Source organism: Ambystoma mexicanum, chromosome 5q (assembly GCF_040938575.1).
Source record: "Ambystoma mexicanum isolate Mex_15411 chromosome 5q, UKY_AmexF1_1, whole genome shotgun sequence".
Taxonomy (NCBI): Eukaryota; Metazoa; Chordata; class Amphibia; order Caudata; family Ambystomatidae; genus Ambystoma; species Ambystoma mexicanum.
Window position 1 is genome coordinate 995391496 of NC_090933.1, and position 22705 is coordinate 995414200.

Consider the following 22705-nt stretch of genomic DNA (forward strand, 5'->3'; position numbering starts at 1 on the left):
GGGCCTTGGGAGAGGGAGGTCCTGGGATGAGGTGTGGTCCAGGCTAAGAAGAATGGTAATTTACAAATATCTAGGAGTCTCACTACTGGGAATAAAGATGGCTCAAACAATCTGTTTTATGTAATGTTTCCCACTCAGGAGGGCCGACAGTCACATTTTAGCTCACTGTACCTTTCACAGAGAGGAGGCATCCATTTGTATATCAGTCTGGTCCCACAAGCAGCGGCAGTCCAGCACTGAAATGGTAGGAAATTCTCCTCTGAACAAGAGTGCAATCAGCACCCCCAAAGCTATGGTTCTCCCTAGTTGGGCATCATGAGTAGGTTGAAACTGAGCCTCAAAGGCGCAGTGAGCAAGAGAACCACGTCTGAATTACCCATAGTAACTTGGGATTAAACTCCAAATTTTTCTAAATGTGCAAAAACGTGGGAACCACTCAGAGAACGAACAAAGGCAAATAATGTGTTCTATGGGTGCTTCCCAATCAGGAGGGTCTCCAATCAGGTACCTTTAGCATCGAAGAAATATCCATTTGCATATCAGTCTGGTTTGACCCAAAAAGTCAATCAAGTGACAAAATGCCAAACCATTCTCTGCTGAACAAGTTGACAGTACTGACTACAGACACATATTTCAGCCTTCGGCGTCATTAGTGAGCTGAATCTGAGTCTCTTTTAGCACAGTCCACAAGAGTCAACATCTTGGACTACACTTAGTAACTTCAGGCTACATGGGATGTTTCCCACTCAGGAGAATATTCAATTATGTTTTAGCTCATTGTATCTTTAACAGAGGAGAAAAATACATTTGAATTTCAGTGTGGCCCCCACCCACCAGAGCAGACCACCTCAGACATGTGTTTCAGACTTGTTAAGCATCATCAGTGAGGTGAAGCTGGGCCGCTCTATACAAGGTTGACTCTCTAAGCAAGCCTTGCCTTCCCATTCCATGGCGGCCATCTTTCAACAGTCTTTTTGTTCTGTGAATGGGACGCCGCAAGACGACCCGTTCACGGAATGAAAATACTTTAAATGAGACATGCCCAAGCTCATGGGATGGGTGCTAATAGCGTTAACCACCTGTTCCAAGGATTGGAACAGGTGGTAACGTCCTGGGCCCTCGTTAAATGCCCTCGCTTCGCTCGGGCCTTTAACTCGGGCCCTGGCCCGTTACCACCCGTTTCAGCACTTGGAACGTGTAGTTAACATCTTATTGTTTTATGGTTAACTGGAATTCTGCGAGAGCTGCTTTACACCCAGCGTGCTGGTCCTGGGTGTCGAAGAACGCACTATGACATCATGAAGTAACTGTAAAGTAATGAGGGTAAGAATGTTGTTTTCTTACTATGTTACATTATTATGTTACAGTTGACCTGTACAAACAATGTTACGCACATGCTTTTGTATTAATATTGAGGCTTCCATGTTTTGCACGATTATTCTAAACTCTAAAATAGTTTGGGGGTGTTTGATGTGAAACCATGCAGTACTGTGGGAAAAGGCCAGACCTGTACCATCTGGCAACCACCTTATCCAGCGCCAAGGTAACAGGGATTCCACAACCAAGCCTTCAAATTACCTAACCCTTGGGACAGCGGGATCACTGTCCCAATGCAACCCCAACTACAGGCTGCAGGACTTATAGTGTTCGAGGACAACGTCAAAAGATCAGCCCGGTGGTCCACAGTTCCCCAAGCTCCCAAACTTCCGAACTGCCAGACCTGTACCCATTTCCAAATGTAACATAAGCGGTGTATACCCTAAGGTGTGGAGCGATGAAGAAACGCGTTTTGCATGGCATTATGTATCTGAACAGAAGCTGTTTTCCTACTTGACATTAGGTTGGAGTATTAGGTTGGAGAGGTCTGCCAGCCTGCCTCTGATCAGAAGCTGTTTCTGCTGTGTTTTCGCAGGGTGGTTACTTGTATTGTCCCGACAGATGTGGTGGTGTAAGCAGAGAGGCGCGCTCAGCTGGCAGTGCTGTCCTAGCTATAGCATTATGCTGGAGCGGGCACTCCCAGAACTGAGGCTGTTTTCTGTGATGTCATACCGCGATACCTCCGCGTGTGTCCGCTTGGGAGTGGTGTGGGGTATAACCAGAAGCAGAAGCCCTTTACTAGAGAAAGCCTTGCGTTACTGTACCCGGTTCTCGGGTGACCTTGTGTGGTCGTGTACCTGGCAGAGGTCTGCACGTACCTGAGCAGAAGCTGTTGCTGCTGGGGGTCGTGGCCGAGCCCCCGTGGTCCGGCTGGAAGTCCTTGCTCTCCTCCTCGGAGAAGGGGGATTCAGAAGAGGGGGATGCTTTCTGGCGAGGAAGGTAGGGGCGCAGCACCAGGCGCGGGATGCGGCTGCGGGCGGACACCTCCTTGTCGGGGGCCTTGTGTTGCTCGCCGCTGGCCTGCATGGTGTGAGAAGACCGCTGTTAAAGGGCGGGGGTCCACATCCCGTAGCTCACGCACCGCGGGAGGCACGGTAGCAGCGCAGGGAGAGAGGCGCGGGAGGGTCTTTCCCTCAGCAGGCACCGCTGCCACATGCGCCCGAGCCATGAGGAGGAGAGCTGCGACCGCAGGCAGCATGCCTCCAACACCCACTGCGCAGGCAGGCAGCATCCCTCCCACACCCACTGCGCAGGCAGGCAGCATCCCGGGCTCAGCGGTCGCAACATTCCGGGAAACCCTTAGATGTGTCCCTCCAACGAGTATAAACTAAACCACAGCCTGCCACTTTACGCAGCACCCGCGCTTCATATAAACCTCTGCATATAGCGAACCTTAACCACTGCCAGTGTACCTACACAATCCTACGGGCACGGTACACACACACACACACCCCATATTTTCATGTACTATGGCATAAACACCTTACCCCTCCGCCTGGCACACAAGAGACATTCGGAACAAAACCCCCCATTTATCTCGGGAGTCACCTGGTCACGGCACAGACACCCTTACATCGTGACATACACCGCTTCCCCCGCGCAATACCCCTAACCACAGCCTGATACTGACCATATCCCCACCACATCACTCTGGCATGACACAAACCCTCGAGACTCCCGACACCAGACGCTGGCCCCACATACAAGAGACACCCTGGACCCTTAAACCACAACCTGACACCGGCCATATACCTACAGCAGTGCCCAGGTGTGACGCAGATACCCAATTTACCAACAGACCCTGGCCCCCACCGCCTCGGAATACACTAAACCCCAGTTTACCGCCGCCAGATGCACTGCACCATGCTACAAAACACCCCCATATCCAGGCAATACCCTCACAGCACCCTCTAATTCAGGGGAACGTGGCGTGCACCCTTCCTCGCCACTGCCCACATACAGAAGCTGCGCATCTCACCATTACCCCCTGTTCCGTCCGCCCTCGAGGTCCCCTGTCCGTGCCAGCGACGCACAGGCCCCCGGAGACGGCTGCGCGCCCCTTACCCTGCTGCCCTGAAGGCGCCCCATCCTTCCTGGGTCCTTCTCAGCGACTCCTGCTGCGACCCGTCATGGAGGAGAGACGATGCTATGGTGAACGGTCGCAGGCAACAGGCTCAGCCTAGCCAGTGACAAGCAACAGCACTGCGCGGGGGGCGGGGGCCGCGGCGAGAGAGATGCAGCGGCACTGCCCGCTGGATGCAGAGGCACGGCTCTTAAAGATGCATGCATCGGGGCTAGGGCACACTGAGCGGAGTACCACAGCAACAGAGGAGCGAGACCCCACCACCGCACAAGAGAGGCTGCAGTCTCGGGTGTGAGTGCAGGACTATGGCCCGAGAGCGGCACCATAAACTAATATTAGTGCAATACCACGGAAAGAGAGCGGCAGCAGCCTGGGGTGTTACCGAACCGCTCTACCACCAGAAAGACGTGTAGGTTAACCAAATAACCACTCAGTCATTGCCATAGGGCGAGACGGAAATCATAACCAAATGTACGCATGCCAACATTATCCATTCTATTTGGGAGATGCTACTCTAGTCCTGGTTCTAACTTTGCATGCTGGGACTTGAAGTCCACCCCCCCCCCGCCCCATTATAAATCTCAGACTACAGGCCCTAGAGTGCTAAATTAAAACCAGGAATCACCCTGCGTCCCCAAATGAACTGGTTAATGTTGGCATGTATGCAAATGTCAGTGCAGTACAACAAATACCAGCCAGTTCACAGAACTACAATAAGCCATGGCTAAAACACTATACCTCATGTTCTTAGAAACAATTGTTCCATGACCAGGTCTTCAACCTTTTTCGAAATTAAAGTCGATCTTGAATCTGGGATATCTCCACAGAAATGGAATTCCAACCCTTCAGTGCACAACCAGAAACGGAACTTTGAACATGTTAAAAGTTGAACACTGGCGAAAACTAGGGACTTCCAAACGTAAGATCTCCCGAGTAAGTAGATTTCGGGCACCCCATATACCACCAACTTGGAATCTAAATAGCTTGCAAAGTGAGGATGTATGGGCCACTATGAACGGGATTCCAGCTCCGAATGGGAACCAATGCAGTTGAGCTAGAAGCGTTCCTTTTGGAGATCAAACACTGCCTGGTGTATTGAAGTGAAGTGTCACACAACCATGAGGTTATAACAGAAACGAAAGAGAAATCAGAAAAGTATTTGTAATTGGCATTAGGATTCAACCCAAGGCAGAGTCCTTCTACTTCTTCATATTATTACTTGGAAAAATTACATTGGTTATATAAATTGACATTATTGTTTTGGGAATTAATGTCCTTTCGTATTTCGTTTTAAGGATTTTTTATGGAAACTTTATTTTTCACAGGTTAAGAAGTTGATCAATGCCTGAAATCTTTGAGGTACGATGTAAACCTTGCATGTAAACTCAGATATAATAAGCTCTTGTGAAAACGAAGGGACTAACGGAGACCAATATGCCCTGTGCATTTATAGATTCCCAGATAATCTTTTGTAAATATATTTCCACAAAATGTAATTGACAGGCCCTGTCCCCAATTTAATGACAAAGCTTGTAAACAGGGTTAACCAAATATACGATTTAATTAATTGTTGGGACATTCTTAGTTTGAGCTATTAGGTGGCGCTTTAGCACCACCTATACGCCAAAACAATTGCATTAGAGTACAGATAGAGAGAAATGACATATGAGGAAGGGCACAAAACTTGTAGGTGTTATTTGCCCACCAATTGACTACCCATGGCCATGCTAATCCCTACGGCCATTCCCACCCAGTTCCTGCCCAAAACACCCTCTCATGGGAACTCTTTGAGCGCACTTTAATCAAGCCTTACTGTCAAACTTTGCACTCAAAGTGCCTGCCAGTGTTTTCTCAAAGGAGTCTCTGAGAGTTAATTACTTAATAGTTGTAAACATGCTACTGGTGTAATAAAAATACCTTGACCAGTCTGCCTTTAGCCACTCGATGTATAAGTACTATGCGTGTCCTTCACTGAAGTCCTGTTAAAAACCAAAATTGGCAAAGCCAACAGTTGTCGCTTGCGTATAAGGGTTCAGCATTTGCCAGGCACTGCAATTAGATGGCCAAGTACTCACACCATTTTGCACCGGCTATCATCAATAGCCAGTTAACACCACTATGATAGTGCCTGGCAAGTGCCTTTTCATTGCCTACACAAACGCCAAACCGTTGGCATTGCCAATGCTTTATTTTTTTTAAAATGTTTTATTATATTTTAAAACAATCAAACAATACAAACCAAACTAGCAGCGTTATTTGCAACAAACACATGAACATCAATTAATGAACACCACTGCTCCCCCAATCCCTCCCCCCTCAAGAGCTTGTTTATCTTTCTCATTCCGTATCTGCTGCGTGTGGCAGGGTATCGCTTTCTTCTGAGACTGCAGAATCCGTTATTGTGCCAAACAGTCCTGTTATTAACACTCTCCATGCTAGCAAGGTACTCACTTCTTCTTCCCCACACTTGCTATATGCCTCCTGCCATACTACCGTTTCAGCCTCCGCCCATTTTTGCAAATCCGGCCACCATACCTCGACCAGTGGCTTATGGCACTGCTTCCAGCCCATGGCAATCCTTCGTTTTGCAAGCACATATGCCAGGTCCCTCAGTTTCCCAACATGTTTAGTATTCCGTGGTCTGGGAAACCCTCCCAACAGGCAGGCCCAGGCAGTACCTATATTGAGCGTGACCCCTTTGTCCGCTAGTTTTTGTGCCACTTCCCCCTAAAAACTCTCAATCACTGGGCAAGACCAAAACATGTGTGTCATATCAGCGTCTTCCTTATCGCATTTTGGGCACGCTTGTCGTCCTGCATTTACAAACTTAGATATTCTCATCGGGGTCATATAGGCTCTGTGCGTTATGTACAACTGTATTTGTTGCAATCTGGCATTTCTGGACACCTTCTTGTGGTATCCCACAGCACGCTCCCACATCCCATTGGTCATCTGTGCTCCCACCTCCGTTTCCCAATCCAGCCTCAAATGCGTCAAATCCTTCCCTACCCGGGTAATCACCATCTCATACAGTCTAGCGATCTCGTGCCCCCCCTCTGACATGTCATATATTGTCCCCATGGTGGCGTCTGGCTCCTCCGCCAATACAGTCTCAGGCCAGGTTTTACAAATAATCTGCACTGGCCTCAGATACGTGACATATTGGCTTCTGTGCAAGCCTGCCTCTTTCCCCAATTCTTCAAAATCCTTAATGACCCCCTCTTGCCAGACATCTCCCAATGTAACCAGCCAGACCGACTCCCAGTAGGTCCTGATTATCATTCTTAGTTGATTGTCTTCCCCTGCCAAGGCCACCAGCGGCACTTGCGGGGAACACGGGTACGGGTTCTCCATCAGTCGGCATACTCTAAGCCACATCTTCCACCTAAGCAACATCATACCCGGCCACTCCTTCATTTCAAGTCTAGGCAACCAAATAATTTCCTTTAGGTAAAACGGAGTACAGTCCTTTCCAAACAGCCTAAATTCAGGAGTTACCTCATCAGAAAGCCATTTGGCTACATATTGCAACTGACCAGCTACATAATAGGCCTCAAAATTTGGCAGCTTAATACCCCCTCTTTCATAGAAGTTCTGCAGCTTCTATAGCGCCACTCTATTCCGAGTGCCATCCCATAGGAAGTATCTGCACATACTATTCAGCTTGGCAAAAAACTTTTTAGGTATCATGTACGGAATATTACTGAAAAAATGTAAGAGCCTGGGCAGGACCACCATTTTGAGCATCGCCCCCCGTCCCATCATCGCCAGCGGCAACTTCTCCCAAAACTTCATACTTATACGGATTTTTCGCACAGCCACCTCGGTATTATGCAAATGTTCCTCCTTTACCGTGCGATACACATCTATTCCGTGGTAGCGGAAGGAGCCAACCGCCCATGGTACCGACAACACTGGCAACCGCTCCAGAGGGGTTCCTCTGTAGCTACCCAATGGGAACATGCTCGATTTTTGGGGGTTCACCGCTATGCCGGACAGTTCTGCATACCTTTCCATTACCTCTAGAATATATTGAACATTTTCCTCCGGATATTTCAGATATAGTAGCAAATCGTCAGCGTATAAGGATATTAGGTGTTTCTCTCCCCCCACCTCAATGCCTATCATGTCATATTGGTGTCTAAGGTACACTGCTAGGGGCTCCAGGGCCAGAATATATAACATCGGGGACCAGGGGCACCCTTGTCTGGTGCCTCTGCTAAGCTGCCATCTCTCGGATATCACCGATCCTGTGCGCACCCTAGCCAGCGGTTCACTGTATAGCAATTTCGCCCACCTAACATAGCCTGGCCCCATCCCGTATTCCCTCAGGGCCTCCAGCAACCATGGCCACCTCACTGAATCGAAAGCTTTGACTGCATCTAGGGACACAACCGCCATTTCACCCTCGCTCCTGTTCCCTTCTTCAATCACCCGGTGGAGTCGCCTATGGTTGTGGGTTATATTTCTGTTGGGGACATAACCTATCTGGTCCGGGTGTATCAGTTTGCTAATAACTCTACGCAGTAGATATCTTGCCGTCCTGGTTCAACATTGACAAAGGCCTATAGGAGCCGCAGCTATGCCCTGGCTTGTTGGGCTTAGGAAGCAGTATAATTATCGCTTCTCTAAGCGATTCCGGAAGCCGGCCCATTGCAAAAGACTCATTGAGCATTTCTAGCATAGGGGGGAGTACCTCCTCTCTATATGCTTTATAAAACTCGCTAGGGCGTCCGTCCACACCCGGGGTCTTACAGGTGGGCAACTGTTTCACCACCTCCTCCAATTCCTCTAGAGTAATCAGTGCATCCAGCTCCTCCCTTTCTTCAGCACTAATCCTAGGTAAGTCCATGTCTTTTAAAGTTTCTCTTATCTCCTCTCGATTGCCCCCCCTTTTGTCCTCATATAATGCCCTGTAATAGTCTGAGAATGCCTCATTGACTCCCTCTTGGGTGTCCACTACCTCCCCATCCTCTCTGGTTATCGTCCTAATCGGGGGCCTAGGGGTTTCGCTCTTAGATATCCACGCCAACAGACGGCCGATTTTATCCCCACCTGCATGTTGCCTCTCTACATACTTCTTATAGTTAAGGTTCAGAGCCTTTCCCAAAGCTCTGCACACCGCTGCTGCAGTTTGAGTACAAGTTCCGCATCCCCTCCTGCCCTATTTATTTCCCGTTCCAGTTCACCTTCCGCTTCCCCTAACTCCATTAGGACCCCACCCTGTAGGCCCTTTGATTTAGCAATAGCAGCACCCCGCAATACCACCTTAAAGGCTTCCCAGAGCGTGCCCGCTGAATCCACACTGCCTGTGTTTTCCTCGAAATAATGTGTGATCTCATCCCTGATATCTTCTCTGAAGACCGGGTCCCTGAGCGCCTCAGCCCGGAGGCGCCACGTCGGTATCCGCGCTCTGGGGCGGCAGTACTGCCAGCCCAGAACCAGAGGCGAGTGGTCCGACAGGACCCTCGCTTTGTAGTCTATTTGGGTGGTCTCTATCACCATATCTGGCGTGGCACAAAAATAATCAAGTCTCGTATGCAGTTGTTGCGGGGCTGAGTAATGCGAGTACTGTGTTCCATTAGGATGTTTCAGCCTCCAAACGTCTGCCAGCCAGAAGTCGACGAGCAGTGTCTGCAATGCCTTGGCCGCTGGGGTGGGCCTATCAATCTTTTCATCGGATCTGTCTGCCTTGGGGTTGAGCACGCAGTTAAAATCTCCTCCCCAAATAACCGCTCCTCCCATACATGCACCCAAGTTGGTACACAGAGTCCTAAAATATGCCGCCGTATTTTGATTGGGGGCATACGTATTTATAATGCACACCTCCCTATTCTCCACCAGTTCCTTCAATATGACCAACCTCCCCTCCGTATCCACCACCTCTTGTGTAAATTGGAGCGGAACTTGCGGTGCCACCCAGACCAACACTCCCCTAGCGTAGGCAGAATACGGAGAGCCTACTACAGTACCTCTCCACTTCTTCCCCACCAGTTCCAATTTTTGCCGGGTCATATGCGTCTCCTGCAACAGCGCAATCCTGCAACAGTGCAATATCAATCTTCTGTCTTTTCAAATACATCATGACTTTGTTCCTCTTTAAGTAACTATTGAGTCCCCTGACATTCCACGTTACGATCTTAAGGTCCCCCATAGCTCATGAGTGTCCTCCTCCCTTCCGTGTAGCGAATCCCACTTGCCCACGTGATACAGATACAGCCCTCTACCTTTACTTGTAGCTTCTTGTACAAACTCAAACTCCCCATAACTATACACACCACGAATTCCCCGCTTTCCTCCCCACCCTCTACCCATCCCTTCCCCAACACCACACACCCCAACTGCTGCCCAGCTCCATCCTCGGAACTCAGGCACCCCCACATCTAGCCCTGCAAGCACCAAACAATGCCCAGAGCTCAGTAGGGTGAAGTCGCCCTAATGGCCACTTAACTAAAATTACTAAGTGGGGTAAAGAGATCCGTTCTGCAAGTCTCCCCTAAATACAATAATAGTTACAGTGCTCATAATATCTTGTGCAACAGTCTGACCTTCTCTCCCGAAGGCCGCGCAAATGACTATAATCAAGTCCCATGGATCTGTGCCGCGCCATCTTGTGGCACCCTCCTCGTGCACTACTTATCTCCTCCACCTCCTCTTCCCGTCCGAACGTCAGGCTCCTGGGGCCATCCCTGCGCATCGAGCCATCCCATGGCGTCCTCCGGAGTCTAAAAAAACAAAGTTTTGTGTTTATGAAAAACTTTCAATTTTGCCGGATACAGCAACATGTATTTGTGGCCCGCCTCTCTCAATCTCCGCTTTACCGTCCCAAAGTTCATGCTGCTACGCTGCACAGTCAGGGTATAGTCCGGGTAGGCCATGATGTTTGCCGCTCCTCGTGTAATCGTTCCTCCCTTGCGGAAGTGTTCCAATATCCTCTCCTGGTAATTAAGGATTTTGGCTATTACTGGCCTAGGCAGGTTTCCTGGTGGCGGCCTCCTTGTTAGAGCTCTATGCGGTCGTTCCACCGCAAATCCTTGAGATAAGGCTCCTCCGGGTATCTCCTGCAGCAGCATAGACTCAATGAACTCTGTAGGATCGTGGCCCTCCGATCCCTCCGGCAGGCCTACGATGCAAATGTTGTTTCGTCGGGCGCGTCCTTCCGCCTTCTCCGCTCTGCTCTCCAAGTTGCCCACTCTCTGTACCAGGGCATGCAATTCGGCCTTATGGGAGGCACAATCCGCGGTATTCGGGCTCACCTCTTTCTCGAGGGTCTCCGTGCGCTCCGCCAAGGCCCTGACGTCCTGCCGGAGTAGATTCACTTCCTCCTGCACCTCTCCGACCTTAAGGTCCAATGCCGTTTCCAACTCAGTGACGGCCAGTTCAAGTTTAGCTTCCCAGGCCGCCTTTAAGTCTGCAATCGTAGCTAGGACCTCTTGGTTAGTACCTGGCGCAGTCATACCGCCTGTAGGCGACTTGTCCTTACTCTTGGAATTTTCCGTACCAGGGGACGTCTTAGCGAAGTCGTCCAAGGTGGGCTGCTTCGCCTTCGGCCTCACTGTTCTACTAGACATGACCCAGAGGACCTGTGTTCTGCACAAGTTACAAATGTGCACACAGTACGCCTCTATCGCTCAATCATCATGCGGCCTGCTCTTTCCTTTGTTCCGGTCGTTGGTCGGCCATTTTCGCACAAAACTCTGCCGCCGTTCTTCCCACACCTTCCAAAAGTTCACCAAGCGCGGTCAGACCATTCACACACCGACATGTGTGTTTACAGCAGTCGTAGGCACGTCGTTGCGCATTATTCCGCCAGGATCATTTCAGGATCTCGGGAGCTCCTCCAGATCACGTCCTCCTACATGGCCCTCGTAGCCACGCCCCCGGCATTGCCAATGCTTGTTGTAATTGATTGTATGATTATTAAACTCACTTCTGGTTTGTCTCTCAAAGGCCTAGGACAGCTAACAGTATCAACTGACTCCCTGCACAACAATCTGAAAGACTCTTCCTTTTAATCTGTCCACCTGCTCCCAAAATCCTTCTGAGGCAATCTGGTTCCATTTTGGGAATGGATTCTGTATTCAGCCCCAACTGAAAAAAAATGTGGTTTTCCATCAGCCACAGCCAGGTGGAACTCCATTCCCCTTTCAGCCTGTCAAAGAGGCTATCCCCAAGTTTTGCTTTCCAAAACTCTGCTTTTATCTAATGGTTTAACGTTTTTATTACATTTCCAATACCAATCAAATGCTACCCGTGCAACACAATTTGACACAGCAATTTTGGTTTGGACAAAGCCTGTGATAGGCTCCCTTCACTTACTCTCTCCCATGAGTGTCCTCCTCTTCGGTTCGATTGGACCATTGAACTTTTTGTAATAAGGGGATGTATTAGCCAGGAGGTAGTCCTTCCCATAGAAATCTAAAATCAAAGCTGGACAGAAATATGTATTTGCCCTATAATTAGAGGTATGAATATGTGAGGTTAATAAGAATTATATATTCATAAGAATATTCCAAATCCAGAGACATCCTTTATATTCTAGTGACTCTGCACACAAGAATGCAGTTAAAATATGAAATGCGTTAATAATTCATAAATTATAGCATGTCCTATTTATATGCAGGTTATTTTCCCTATTCTACTGAATTCAGATCGGTAATTTTTAAATTGGACAAACTGTTCAAATGCTAGAGCCAGTAATGTATTTCCTGTGGTTCAATTCAAATGCATTTTTTCAGTTCACATTTGACTGTTTTGCTGGAATTACATGTGTTGCTAGGGTCCTGGCATCGACACACACCGCTACTGTCAAAATACCATTTTAATAGGTTACTTTAGTAGAGCAGACACTTTCTGCATGAGGCCTTATTGCTCTGCCAGTGTTACGCTCACCTGACTCCCACGGAGGCGCTGGCCAGGATCGTGCTGCTGTGACCTCTTCTAAGGTGTTGCGGCGGGCTCAGAAGATGGACTGGACCGGACTCCCAACTCCTGCTTGTCCGGCTTGCAAAAGTATCCTTCTTAGGGTCTTGAAGGGCGAGCTCTCCTTTCTGCTTCTGATGCAGGGGCGCGTTGGTATCCAGTTACTTCACTGGATTCTTGGTTTTATGAGAACCAAACTTGCTTGGCTTCCAGGTAAGTTCCTTGAAAGGTTCCCCTTTTGTCCTTGCATCAATATGCTAATGTCAATGTCTTTTTCCCCATAGGGGCCGGGGTACGGAATGCCGGGGAAAAGGCACCGACCCGAGATGCGAGGTGCAATCCCTGTAGAAATCAGGTAAGTCTTGATGAGCGTTTTTGGGTAATGTCTTTTCATTCGCTCATTGACGCTAATGTCTTTTTCCCCATAGGGGCCGGGGTCCGGAAACGCCTGGATGCGGCGCGGACCCGAAATGAAAAGGGAATGACCCAACAGGTAAGTCTTAACATGGAGGTTTAGGTCTCCTCATTCCCTTCTCTCTCTCACCTTTGCTCTTATCTTTTTCTCCCTAGGCGTGGAAGCGTGGCTGCGAATCCGGGTGATCGCTGCTGAACATGGAGGCGCCCTGTGAAGGTGAGTGTAATGCGGCGCTGCGGCGGTCGATGCGATGTGCTTTTAAATTAAGTGTCTTCCTTTGCAGGATCGTCGGCGAGCTGACTCCGGAATGCGGATCTTGCAGGTAAAGTCTTTTCCTTCTCCTATTCTCTCTTTCTCTTCCTTTGTAGGTGATCAGGATGCTGGCAGGCGTGGCAGAAGTCCGAATGCAGGAGCAAACACGGTGAGCATCCAGCTGCTAGATGCAGAACAACGCGAAGCATGTGCTGCTCTTCGGGTGTGGTTTAAATAGCCTGTAAAGTAGTTCCAGGTATGTATCCTTCCACTCAGATATGTATTCTTCCTCAGACCACACCCGAGTGATAAAGTAGTCCAAAAGATAAAGTAGTCCCATTCAGTCCTCAAGAGGGCCTGGATGTAGCAGCACGGTCTGCTTCAGGTAAGTGCACATTAAAACACTTACACACATGTCTTGCTTTATGAGCCTGGCGCCTAAGGCGCCAGGACTGGGGTCCAGAATGAGCCTGGCGCCAAAGGCGCCAGGACTGTGTCCAAAAGGCCCCAACTTGGGCCTGCTGAGACGTCCTTGGGGAAAATGATGTCTGCCTCTGGGGTTGCTGGGCTAGGCCTGGCTCCTTGGAGGTAGGCATCATGACAGTACCCCCCCACAAGGCCCCTCCCAAGGTTGTTTCCTCCGGGGGTTTTGGCTTGTTCGGGAATCTACGGTGGAACCTTCGTATTAATCGACGTGCGTGAATATGGTTACTAGGCTCCCACGATCTCTCATGAGGTCCATAACCCTTCCAGTCAACAAGATAGAAGAGTTTTGACTTTAACATTTTGAAGTCTAAAATGTCTTTCACTTCGAATTCTAATTCCCCATCAATTTGAATAGGATCTGGAGGCGTGGACAGTCGGGTTCCTGGTTGTACCGGTTTCAAAAGTGATGCGTGAAAAACGGGATGAATACGCATGTTGGAAGGCAAATCCAGTTTAAAGGCCACTGGGTTGATTATGGCTTTGATGGGGTAAGGCCCAATGAATCTGGGATTGAAAGTCCGTGGGCCCTTGAGAGATAAATGTCTAGTTGCTAGCCAAACCTGGTCTCCTACTTGGTAAGGAGGTGTTTTACTTCGGTGCAAATCAGCGTTTTCTTTGTACTTTTTCTTGGCTTGCTGTAAATGAGTTGTAGCTTCTTTGAAGGCTCGGGTTATTGTGGAATGCAGATGATTTACTGCGGGCATTTCCAGGGTCAGAGGTGGATCTAGGTCAGAGGTTCGAGGATGGTGACCATACAAAGTATAAAAAGGAGTTTGACCGGTTCCGGAATGCATAGAATTGTTGTATGCATATCCTGCGATCCAAAGAATGTCTTTCCAATTGTACTCGGATTGGTGCAACATGCACCGAAGATATTGCTCGAGAGTCTGATTTGTCCTCTCGGTTTGTCCGTCGGTCTGGGGGTGGTGGCTGGTGGATAATCGCACATCTATTTGTGCTAGTTGGCAACACTTCCTCCAAAAATGGGAAATTAATTGACTTCCACGATCTGAGACTAGTACGGAAGGGAAACCATGTATTCGAACTATATTCTCCAGGAATTCCTTGGCCAGGATGGAAGCTGAAGGCAATCCTTTTAGAGGGATAAAGTGGGCCATTTTGGAGAACAGATCCACGATTACCAGGATAGTGTTGTAACCACCACACGGAGACAGGTCCGTAATGAAGTCCATAGACAAGGTGTGCCAAGGTGCCGGTGGAATCTCCAAGGGTTGAAGTAGGCCGGCTGGCCTGTTCCTTTGACCTTTATTTTGGGCGCAAATTCCGCAAGACATCACAAAAGACTTAATGTCTTTTCTCCAAGAAGGCCACCAGAATTGGCGTTTGATCTTTTCTTCCGTTTTAGCGATACCAGGGTGTCCTTCCATTAACGATTCATGATAATGAGCAATAACTAGTTCTTGCAATTCCTTACTTGGCAGAAATAACCATTCTTGGAAATACGGTAAGTTATCCTTAACGGTGAAGTGGGGACCCTTTTGAGTCCATTCCAGTAAGGCTGAAGGGTCAAAAAGTAGTTTGACTCGAGTTTCAACGTCCTCGATGGTTTGCAATGAAGTCAAACCTAAGATTCTTTGTTCAGGTATTATCGGCACAGGTTCTAAACACGAATTGGGTTCTTCCATGCCAATCCGGGATAAGGCGTCCGCTTTGCCATTCTTGCAGCCAGGGCGATAGGTAATTATAAAATCAAATTCTGCAAAGAATAAAGCCCATCGGAGTTGTCGTGAAGATTGGGCTTTGGCCGTCTTTAAATACTGCAAATTTCTGTGATCCGTAATTACAGTGATGGTGTGTCTTGCACTGAGGAGGTAATGACGCCAAGCCTTAAAAGCAGATTTAATGGCCAGTAACTCTTTGTCGGTAATTGCGTAATTAATTTCAGGAGCTGAGAATTTCCTGGACCAAAAGGCTACAGGGTGTAGCTGGTTAGTTTTCGGATCCCTTTGCGACAGGACAGCTCCCATGGCTAAACTGGATGCGTCAGTTTCGACAATATACGGGAGATCAGGACGCGGGTGCTTCAACACAGGTGCGGAAGTGAATTTGGTCTTTAGGTCTTGAAAGGCTTGTTCGGCCTCTGGAGTCCATTCAAAATGTTTATTCTTACGTAAAAGAGCAGTAATGGGTTGGACTATTCGTGAAAACTCTGGGATGAATCTTCGATAGAAGTTGGCAAAGCCAAGCATACTCTGAACCCCTTTCACTGAACCGGGAGATGGCCATTTGAGGATGGCGTCCACCTTTCGTGAATCCATTCGAATTCCTTTAGGAGTCAGAACAAATCCGAGGAATTCAACCTCAGTGGTATCAAAGACACACTTTTCCAGCTTGGCAAATAGTTTGTGCTGGCGCAATTTCTCTAGAACTGCTCGAACATGTTTTCGATGATCTGACTCAGAAGATGAGTACACCAGGATGTCGTCGATGTATACAATGGAACAAACATCGATAAGTTCTCGCAGAACATCGTTCATGAAGAATTGAAAAGCTGCAGGCGCGTTGCACAAACCGAAGGGCATAACCTGATATTCGAAGAGCCCGTATTTGGTGCGGAAAGCTGTCTTCCACTCGTCACCTTCTTTTATTCGCACTAGGTGATAAGCTCCCCGGGGATCTAACTTGGTGTATATACGAGCATCTTTTACTTGATCAAGAAGTTCAGGGATCAGAGGCAGGGGATAACGATTCTTTATCGTTACCTGATTTAAAGCGCGGTAGTCAATACAAGTTCTAAGGTCTCCTTCTTTTTTAGGCACGAAGAACAAAGCGGAAGAGACCGGGGACTTTGATGGGCGAATAAAGCCATTGGCAAGGTACTGATCCAAATACTGACGCAAATGCTGGTTTTCAGGTTCAGTGAGAGCATAAATCCTACTACACGGCGGTTGAGCATTGGGAACTAGATCGATCTGGCAATCGTAAGAACGATGAGGGGGTAGCGTGTTAGCCTGTTCTTTCTGAAAAACGTCCTGGTATTCAAGGTATTCTGCCGGTAGTTGAACAGTGGCGGGGGTTACTGTGGCTAAACCAATAGCTGGATTTCTAGGATAACAAGTGGGACCACAATCTGGAAAAGTTATTCTCTTTGCTCGCCAGTCTATTCGAGGATTGTGTGTTTCTAACCAAGGAATTCCGAGGATTACTTGAAATTGTGGAGCCTTGATTATATCAAACACTATTGCTTCCCGATGTCCATCCTGACTCACAAGTGTCACTTCTGTGGTGGAATGCGTTACCGGCCCAGAGGCTATTTCGGTACCATCAACCGTAGTAATGACATCCTGGTTTATTTTTGGATGCAGAGGAAGGTTCATCCTGGAGGCCAATTCGCGGTCCACGTAGTTTCCGATAGCTCCGCTGTCGACGTATGCTTTGATGGCATGCAACCGTTGGGGCTTTTTTGGATCCACGAGCACCATTGGCAAGACAAAATGCGAGGTCAGAGAGTTCGTTTTCAAGCTCGGCAAGCGGACCTCTACGCTTGTCGAGCCAGGTCGTTTCCCAAAACAGGTTCCATTAAGTTGTTGTCAGAGGCACCAACCACCTTCCTAGGTGGTTTTACCGGACAATCACAAAGAAAGTGACCGGAAGCCCCGCAATAGAGGCATAGTTGCTTTTGTCGCCTTCTCTCGCGTTCCTTCTGAGTTAACGGCCCCTTAACTCCCCCTATTTGCATAGGTTCCGAAGCTTCGGTATTCCTGGGGTTTACGAGGGTTCTGATCGGTACTCGGGTTTCAAACTTGGACCGATCTGCTTTCCTATTCTGAAGTCTGTGATCCAGTTGTACCACAAAGTCAATATATTCTGCGCAGCCCTGGGGTGGATTCACTACTTGGGCCAGAATGTCTTTTAGCTCTCCGCGCAGACCCCGGTGAAATAAAGTGATCCTTTTATTTTCAGGCCATCCGGTTTCCACCACCAGTCTGTTAAAGGAGGCTATATAAGACAAAAGATCTTGACTACCTTGTCGTAGAGATAGCAGTTCGTTGTCAAGGGCCTGTCCCTGCGAGTGTCGAGCGAACAACCTTTCCATGCTGGCCTGAAAGCCCTGAAAATCCTGGAGAATTGGATCGTTCTGGTTCACCAAGGGAACAGACCAATCGGCAGCACAGCCACTTAGGTACGATAACACGAAGGCCACTTTGGTCCTATCATCAGGGAAGGCTCCTGGTCTGCATATAAAATGTAAGCGACATTGGTTCATAAAAATGGCATATTTCTTTGGGTCCCCCGCAAAACGTTCAGGCGGTGCTAAAGGCATGGATCCCGGCAGATTGATCTGAACAGGGTTACTCGAACCCAACGAAGTGGAAATTCCCCCGGGACTAGGTAAAGGAATTTGTCCAGCCTGACTCTGTAGCAATCGTTTGGCCAGGTCATCAGTTTGTTCCTTGGAGAGAATGAGTTCTCTTTTGAGGGCATTGGTCTCTTGGCGAGCTGAGTGTACCTCTGCCATTAATTCCCTGAACAGCTGGGCCAGCTGGTCTGTCTCAGAAGGCTCCATAGCGCCCGGGTGGGAAATTGTGGGTAGGCTTCGCGTTCTGTTACGCTCACCTGACTCCCACGGAGGCGCTGGCCAGGATCGTGCTGCTGTGACCTCTTCTAAGGTGTTGCGTGGGGCTCAGAAGATGGACTGGACCGGACTCCCAACTCCTGCTTGTCCGGCTTGCAAAAGTATCCTTCTTAGGGTCTTGAAGGGCGAGCTCTCCTTCCTGCTTCTGATGCAGGGGCGCGTTGGTATCCAGTTACTTCACTGGATCCTTGGTTTTATGAGAACCAAACTTGCTTGGCTTCCAGGTAAGTTCCTTGAAAGGTTCCCCTTTTGTCCTTGCATCAATATGCTAATGTCAATGTCTTTTTCCCCATAGGGGCCGGGGTACGGAATGCCGGGGAAAAGGCACCGACCCGAGATGCGAGGTGCAATCCCTATAGAAATCAGGTAAGTCTTGATGAACGTTTTTGGGTAATGTCTTTTCATTCGCTCATTGACGCTAATGTCTTTTTCCCCATAGGGGCCGGGGTCCGGAAACGCCTGGATGCGGCGCGGACCCGAAATGAAAAGGGAATGACCCAACAGGTAAGTCTTAACATGGAGGTTTAGGTTTCCTCATTCCCTTCTCTCTCTCACCTTTGCTCTTGTCTTTTTCTCCCTAGGCGTGGAAGCGTGGCTGCGAATCCGGGTGATCGCTGCTGAACATGGAGGCGCCCTGTGAAGGTGAGTGGAATGCGGCGCTGCAGCGGTCGATGCGATGTGCTTTTAAATTAAGTGTCTTCCTTTGCAGGATCGTCGGCGAGCTGACTCCGGAATGCGGATCTTGCAGGTAAAGTCTTTTCCTTCTCCTATTCTCTCTTTCTCTTCCTTTGTAGGTGATCAGGATGCTGGCAGGCGTGGCAGAAGTCCGAATGCAGGAGCAAACACGGTGAGCGTCCAGCTGCTAGATGCAGAACAACGTGAAGCATGTGCTGCTCTTCGGGTGTGGTTTAAATAGCCTGTAAAGTAGTTCCAGGTATGTATCCTTCCACTCAGATATGTATTCTTCCTCAGACCACACCCGAGTGATAAAGTAGTCCAAAAGATAAAGTAGTCCCATTCAGTCCTCAAGAGGGCCTGGATGTAGCAGCACGGTCTGCTTCAGGTAAGTGCACATTAAAACACTTACACACATGTCTTGCTTTATGAGCCTGGCGCCTAAGGCGCCAGGACTGGGGTCCAGAATGAGCCTGGCGCCAAAGGCGCCAGGACTGCGTCCAAAAGGCCCCAACTTGGGCCTGCTGAGACGTCCTTGGGGAAAATGATGTCTGCCTCTGGGGTTGCTGGGCTGGGCCTGGCTCCTTGGAGGTAGGCATCATGACAGCCAGTTCGGAATTCAGGGTTATGTAGACATCTGCTTGCCTGGAGTCACAATTACTGACTGCTCATGCATTTATAAATCTCTCACCAGCATGGCCATCTAAACTTATGAGTACCATGAAAATCCAGAGTTTGATTGCATTTGGACGTACTTTTTGTGTGTTTTACACAAGGCCTTTGTCCTTGGTTGTTAGGGAGCATTCTCAGAAATGTGCTAATCCCCTCCACCTTAGAGACCCCCAGCAACTTTGCTGGATTTTGAGGACTTTATTTGTTTAACCTGGAGAGAGTGAGACCCTTTTTCCAACTCTCTCATGTATTTTTATGTGATTTCTGGGCTTTGTGTTTCTTTTGGTTTATGGAGCCTGACAAACTCCATAGGCATCATCTTTTACATTGTGTCACACAGCGCCTTCAGTGCGGTGGTACAGGGAAGTCTTTCGGATTTCCCGAAGGTTTAAATACCTTCTTTGGGATAAACTACTGTTTCCCAGAGCAGTAAAGTGAAATTGACTTTACTTACATTTGTAACTTTCGAGACCCAGCACACACTATCTTACAATAGGGTGCTGGAGGGATTACCTAGTATCCCCTTTGTGTAGCTTCTCATGTAACAATTTTATGTTACCCCTTTCTCACTGAATGGCTGGTGGCAGTGGTTTCGTTTCAACTACCGTGGTGTGCATTTACCACGGGCTGCGTTCGCAGCTGCAGTAAAGCACTCAAGGGTGCCATTTTTGTCAAAATGGCCCTGGTCTTCTTTTTTCACCATTTCTTTGTGGAAAGGTCCTTCTTGAGATTTACCCTGCGTGCCAAACCAGGTTTGGTCCCATCATTCGCTTTGCCTTTGGAGGGATTCACAAGTGAAGCCCGCCTCTGACTGCAGGGTGTCCAGGGTAGGCAGGAAGTGAGGGAGATACCGAAACTCCCTGTGCTTAGTCTCCTAGGAGACACAAATGCCCTCTGTAGTGGTTGGCTGGCTGACTGTCCGGCAAGTACAGCCACCCTGTTGGGTGACTGCCAGCTAGGCTGGAATGAATAGGAGAGAAATGAATAAAAGTCAAGGCTTTTGGCTTCGAAGGCAGAGTCGACCACTGGATGAAGGAACCGAAGAAGAACTTGAAGAGGACGCCTGCTGCAACTCCTGGACCGTTGGTTTGCCCGGTGAAGCCCTGCTGCTGTGCGGAAACTCCAAATTCGTATCGACAGAGAAGCCCCTGCACAGACAACTTCTCCCCTTGAGTTGGTGGGACCAATCAACTCTAAAGTAAGCCACCTGGACATCCTTCTCAGAGCTGGTCGAATTTCCACAGAGTTGCTGCTGGAAACCGTATAGCCAGGGAGAGGAACACCAGATTGTGTGCTTTGCTTCTAAGCTGGCCTAGAGCTCCAGGAAGATCCTTCGGTCTCCCAGGAAGCAGGACTGACTGAGCATGAGCCCCCTCAACAGAGCGCGGGAGCCCAGAAGCAACAAAAGCCCATCTCGACAGCCAGGTACCGCAGTGTTGCTATTTGCGGTAGATGCGAGGAGCTCAAAAACTGAACAGCCACTGATTTGAAGATTGCCGGTTGCGAGCAGTGACCGTCCCATTGCAGTGCAGGAGTCCCTTGAAGTCCTCCCTCTTGTCTCCACAACTGAGGCCCAGGAACAGTGAGATCTGCAGAGCTGCACAGGAACAGAAGTCATCTGCTGCATCTTTTCTTCCATTCAAAGTTACTGTACAAAGTCTGAGAGAGAGAACTTACCTCTTGCTATAGAGTTGCTTGCATCTTCTACTACTCACAAGTCTAACAGCTTGTGGCCCTACATTTGATTCTTCTTTTCTTCAAAAACTTCTAAAACATTGTGCAAAGACTTTTCTACTTACCTACCAGAAGTGCTTCATCCTATCCAGAAGTTCTTCATCCTATATAAGACTTGTGCCCATTGACTTTGGCCCAGCCTGTTATACTGAATGACTCTGCTTTTGGGATCCAGAAGTATTTGCCTGCTTAAGAATATGTGTGGTCTTTTGTTGTTCTAATAACCTGTTCCTTTTGAAAACTAATAACAGTATTCTAAATGCAAACAGTAAGATATTATTGTCCCCAGCACCCTAGCTATTGAAGTCGCCCGAGGGTATAGGTTGTGTCTGTGGGCCATCCCAAAAGGGTCTTTACTGATTTAGAAACAAAGAGTGTACAGTATTGAAATGTATTTGTGTGTTAGCATTATATTGCTCTCTTCTGAAGAAGGTTTATTCTAACTGACTGATAAATACATTAATAATTGTTTATTCAAGAAACCTTGAGTATAAGTGTTTATTTGAATACTTGTCACTGTGAATCTCTGTGTAACTCCCCTACAGCTCACATTGACCCCTATTGAGATAAGCCTGGCTGCTCAACATGCTACCAAAACTGTGAAGTACAAGTTATACCAAAGGTTGGGTTTCCTATACCTGTACCTGTAGACTCCTATACCTGTAGTCAGAGTTGTTTGTAGTGTTCCCAGGGGGTACTGCATACAAGATTTGCCTAACATGGGTACATGAAGCTGTGCTATTGGCCCTTTTAATGCCTTGCTCATAGTGATAAAAATGGTGCCTGTTTTCAAGAAAGTTGAACTTTGCATAGCATACAGTTTAGGTGAATGAAAGTTCACAGTTTAGCTGCACAGTATTTAAAACCTATATGAGATATTGGGCCTCATTACGACCCTGGCGGTAAGGGGTTAGCGCCAGCGTTAGCTGCGCCGACCCCTTACCGCCAATTACGAGTTCCCTTTCCGCCATGGCGGTTTTTACACCTGCTTTTAGCGGGTGTAAAAAACCATGGCGGTAAGGGAACTTGGTGTTAATTACGCCACCGTAATTTACGGTGGCGTAATTAACGCCTTCCCCACTCCCATTATGCCCTATGGGGCAAAAATGGGAATGGGGAAGGGTAAATGGGGATTGGGGATTTACCGCCCCGCCAAGGTCGGAATGGGGCGGTAAATCCCCTTACCGCCATGGCGTTAACGTAGTTAGCACCATGGCGGTAAAGTCACGGCCCTGGCGGTAACTTACCGCCAGGGTCGTAATGAGGCCCATTGTGTCCCAGGTAACAGAAATAATTAATACTTCTTTCTGTTTATAAATATACCTAACCTCTTATGCGATTTGTCATATCAATTCTTTCTAGCATTTCCTTGCAGAATACTAAAATAAAAATTAGTTTAATATATTCACTTTTTACATGGCAGCATACATATAGCAGATCCTTTGAATCGGCTACATTTCTGTTAATTTCATGTTTGAAGAAAACATTTGGT

At 48.3% G+C, this 22705-nt stretch overlaps 1 protein-coding gene and 1 long non-coding RNA gene across 5 annotated transcripts in view; one reads left to right on the top strand and one right to left on the bottom strand.

The window, feature by feature from the left end:
- The window catches only part of SYBU (syntabulin), a 464609-nt gene extending 460901 nt beyond the window's left edge, over nucleotides 1-3708 (bottom strand). The window contains exons 1-2 of one of the 3 annotated variants that reach the window (XM_069621517.1): nucleotides 3442-3708; nucleotides 2196-2397 (exon numbers count right to left, since the gene is read on the bottom strand). In XM_069621517.1, coding sequence (XP_069477618.1) covers nucleotides 2196-2397; nucleotides 3442-3465 — 226 coding nt within the window. In that variant the 5' untranslated portion in view covers nucleotides 3466-3708. The other 2 variants (XM_069621516.1, XM_069621518.1) reach the window with 2 other exon arrangements.
- The window catches only part of LOC138497834 (uncharacterized), a 172569-nt gene that overhangs the window by 87919 nt on the left and 61945 nt on the right, over nucleotides 1-22705 (top strand). The window lies entirely within an intron of this gene.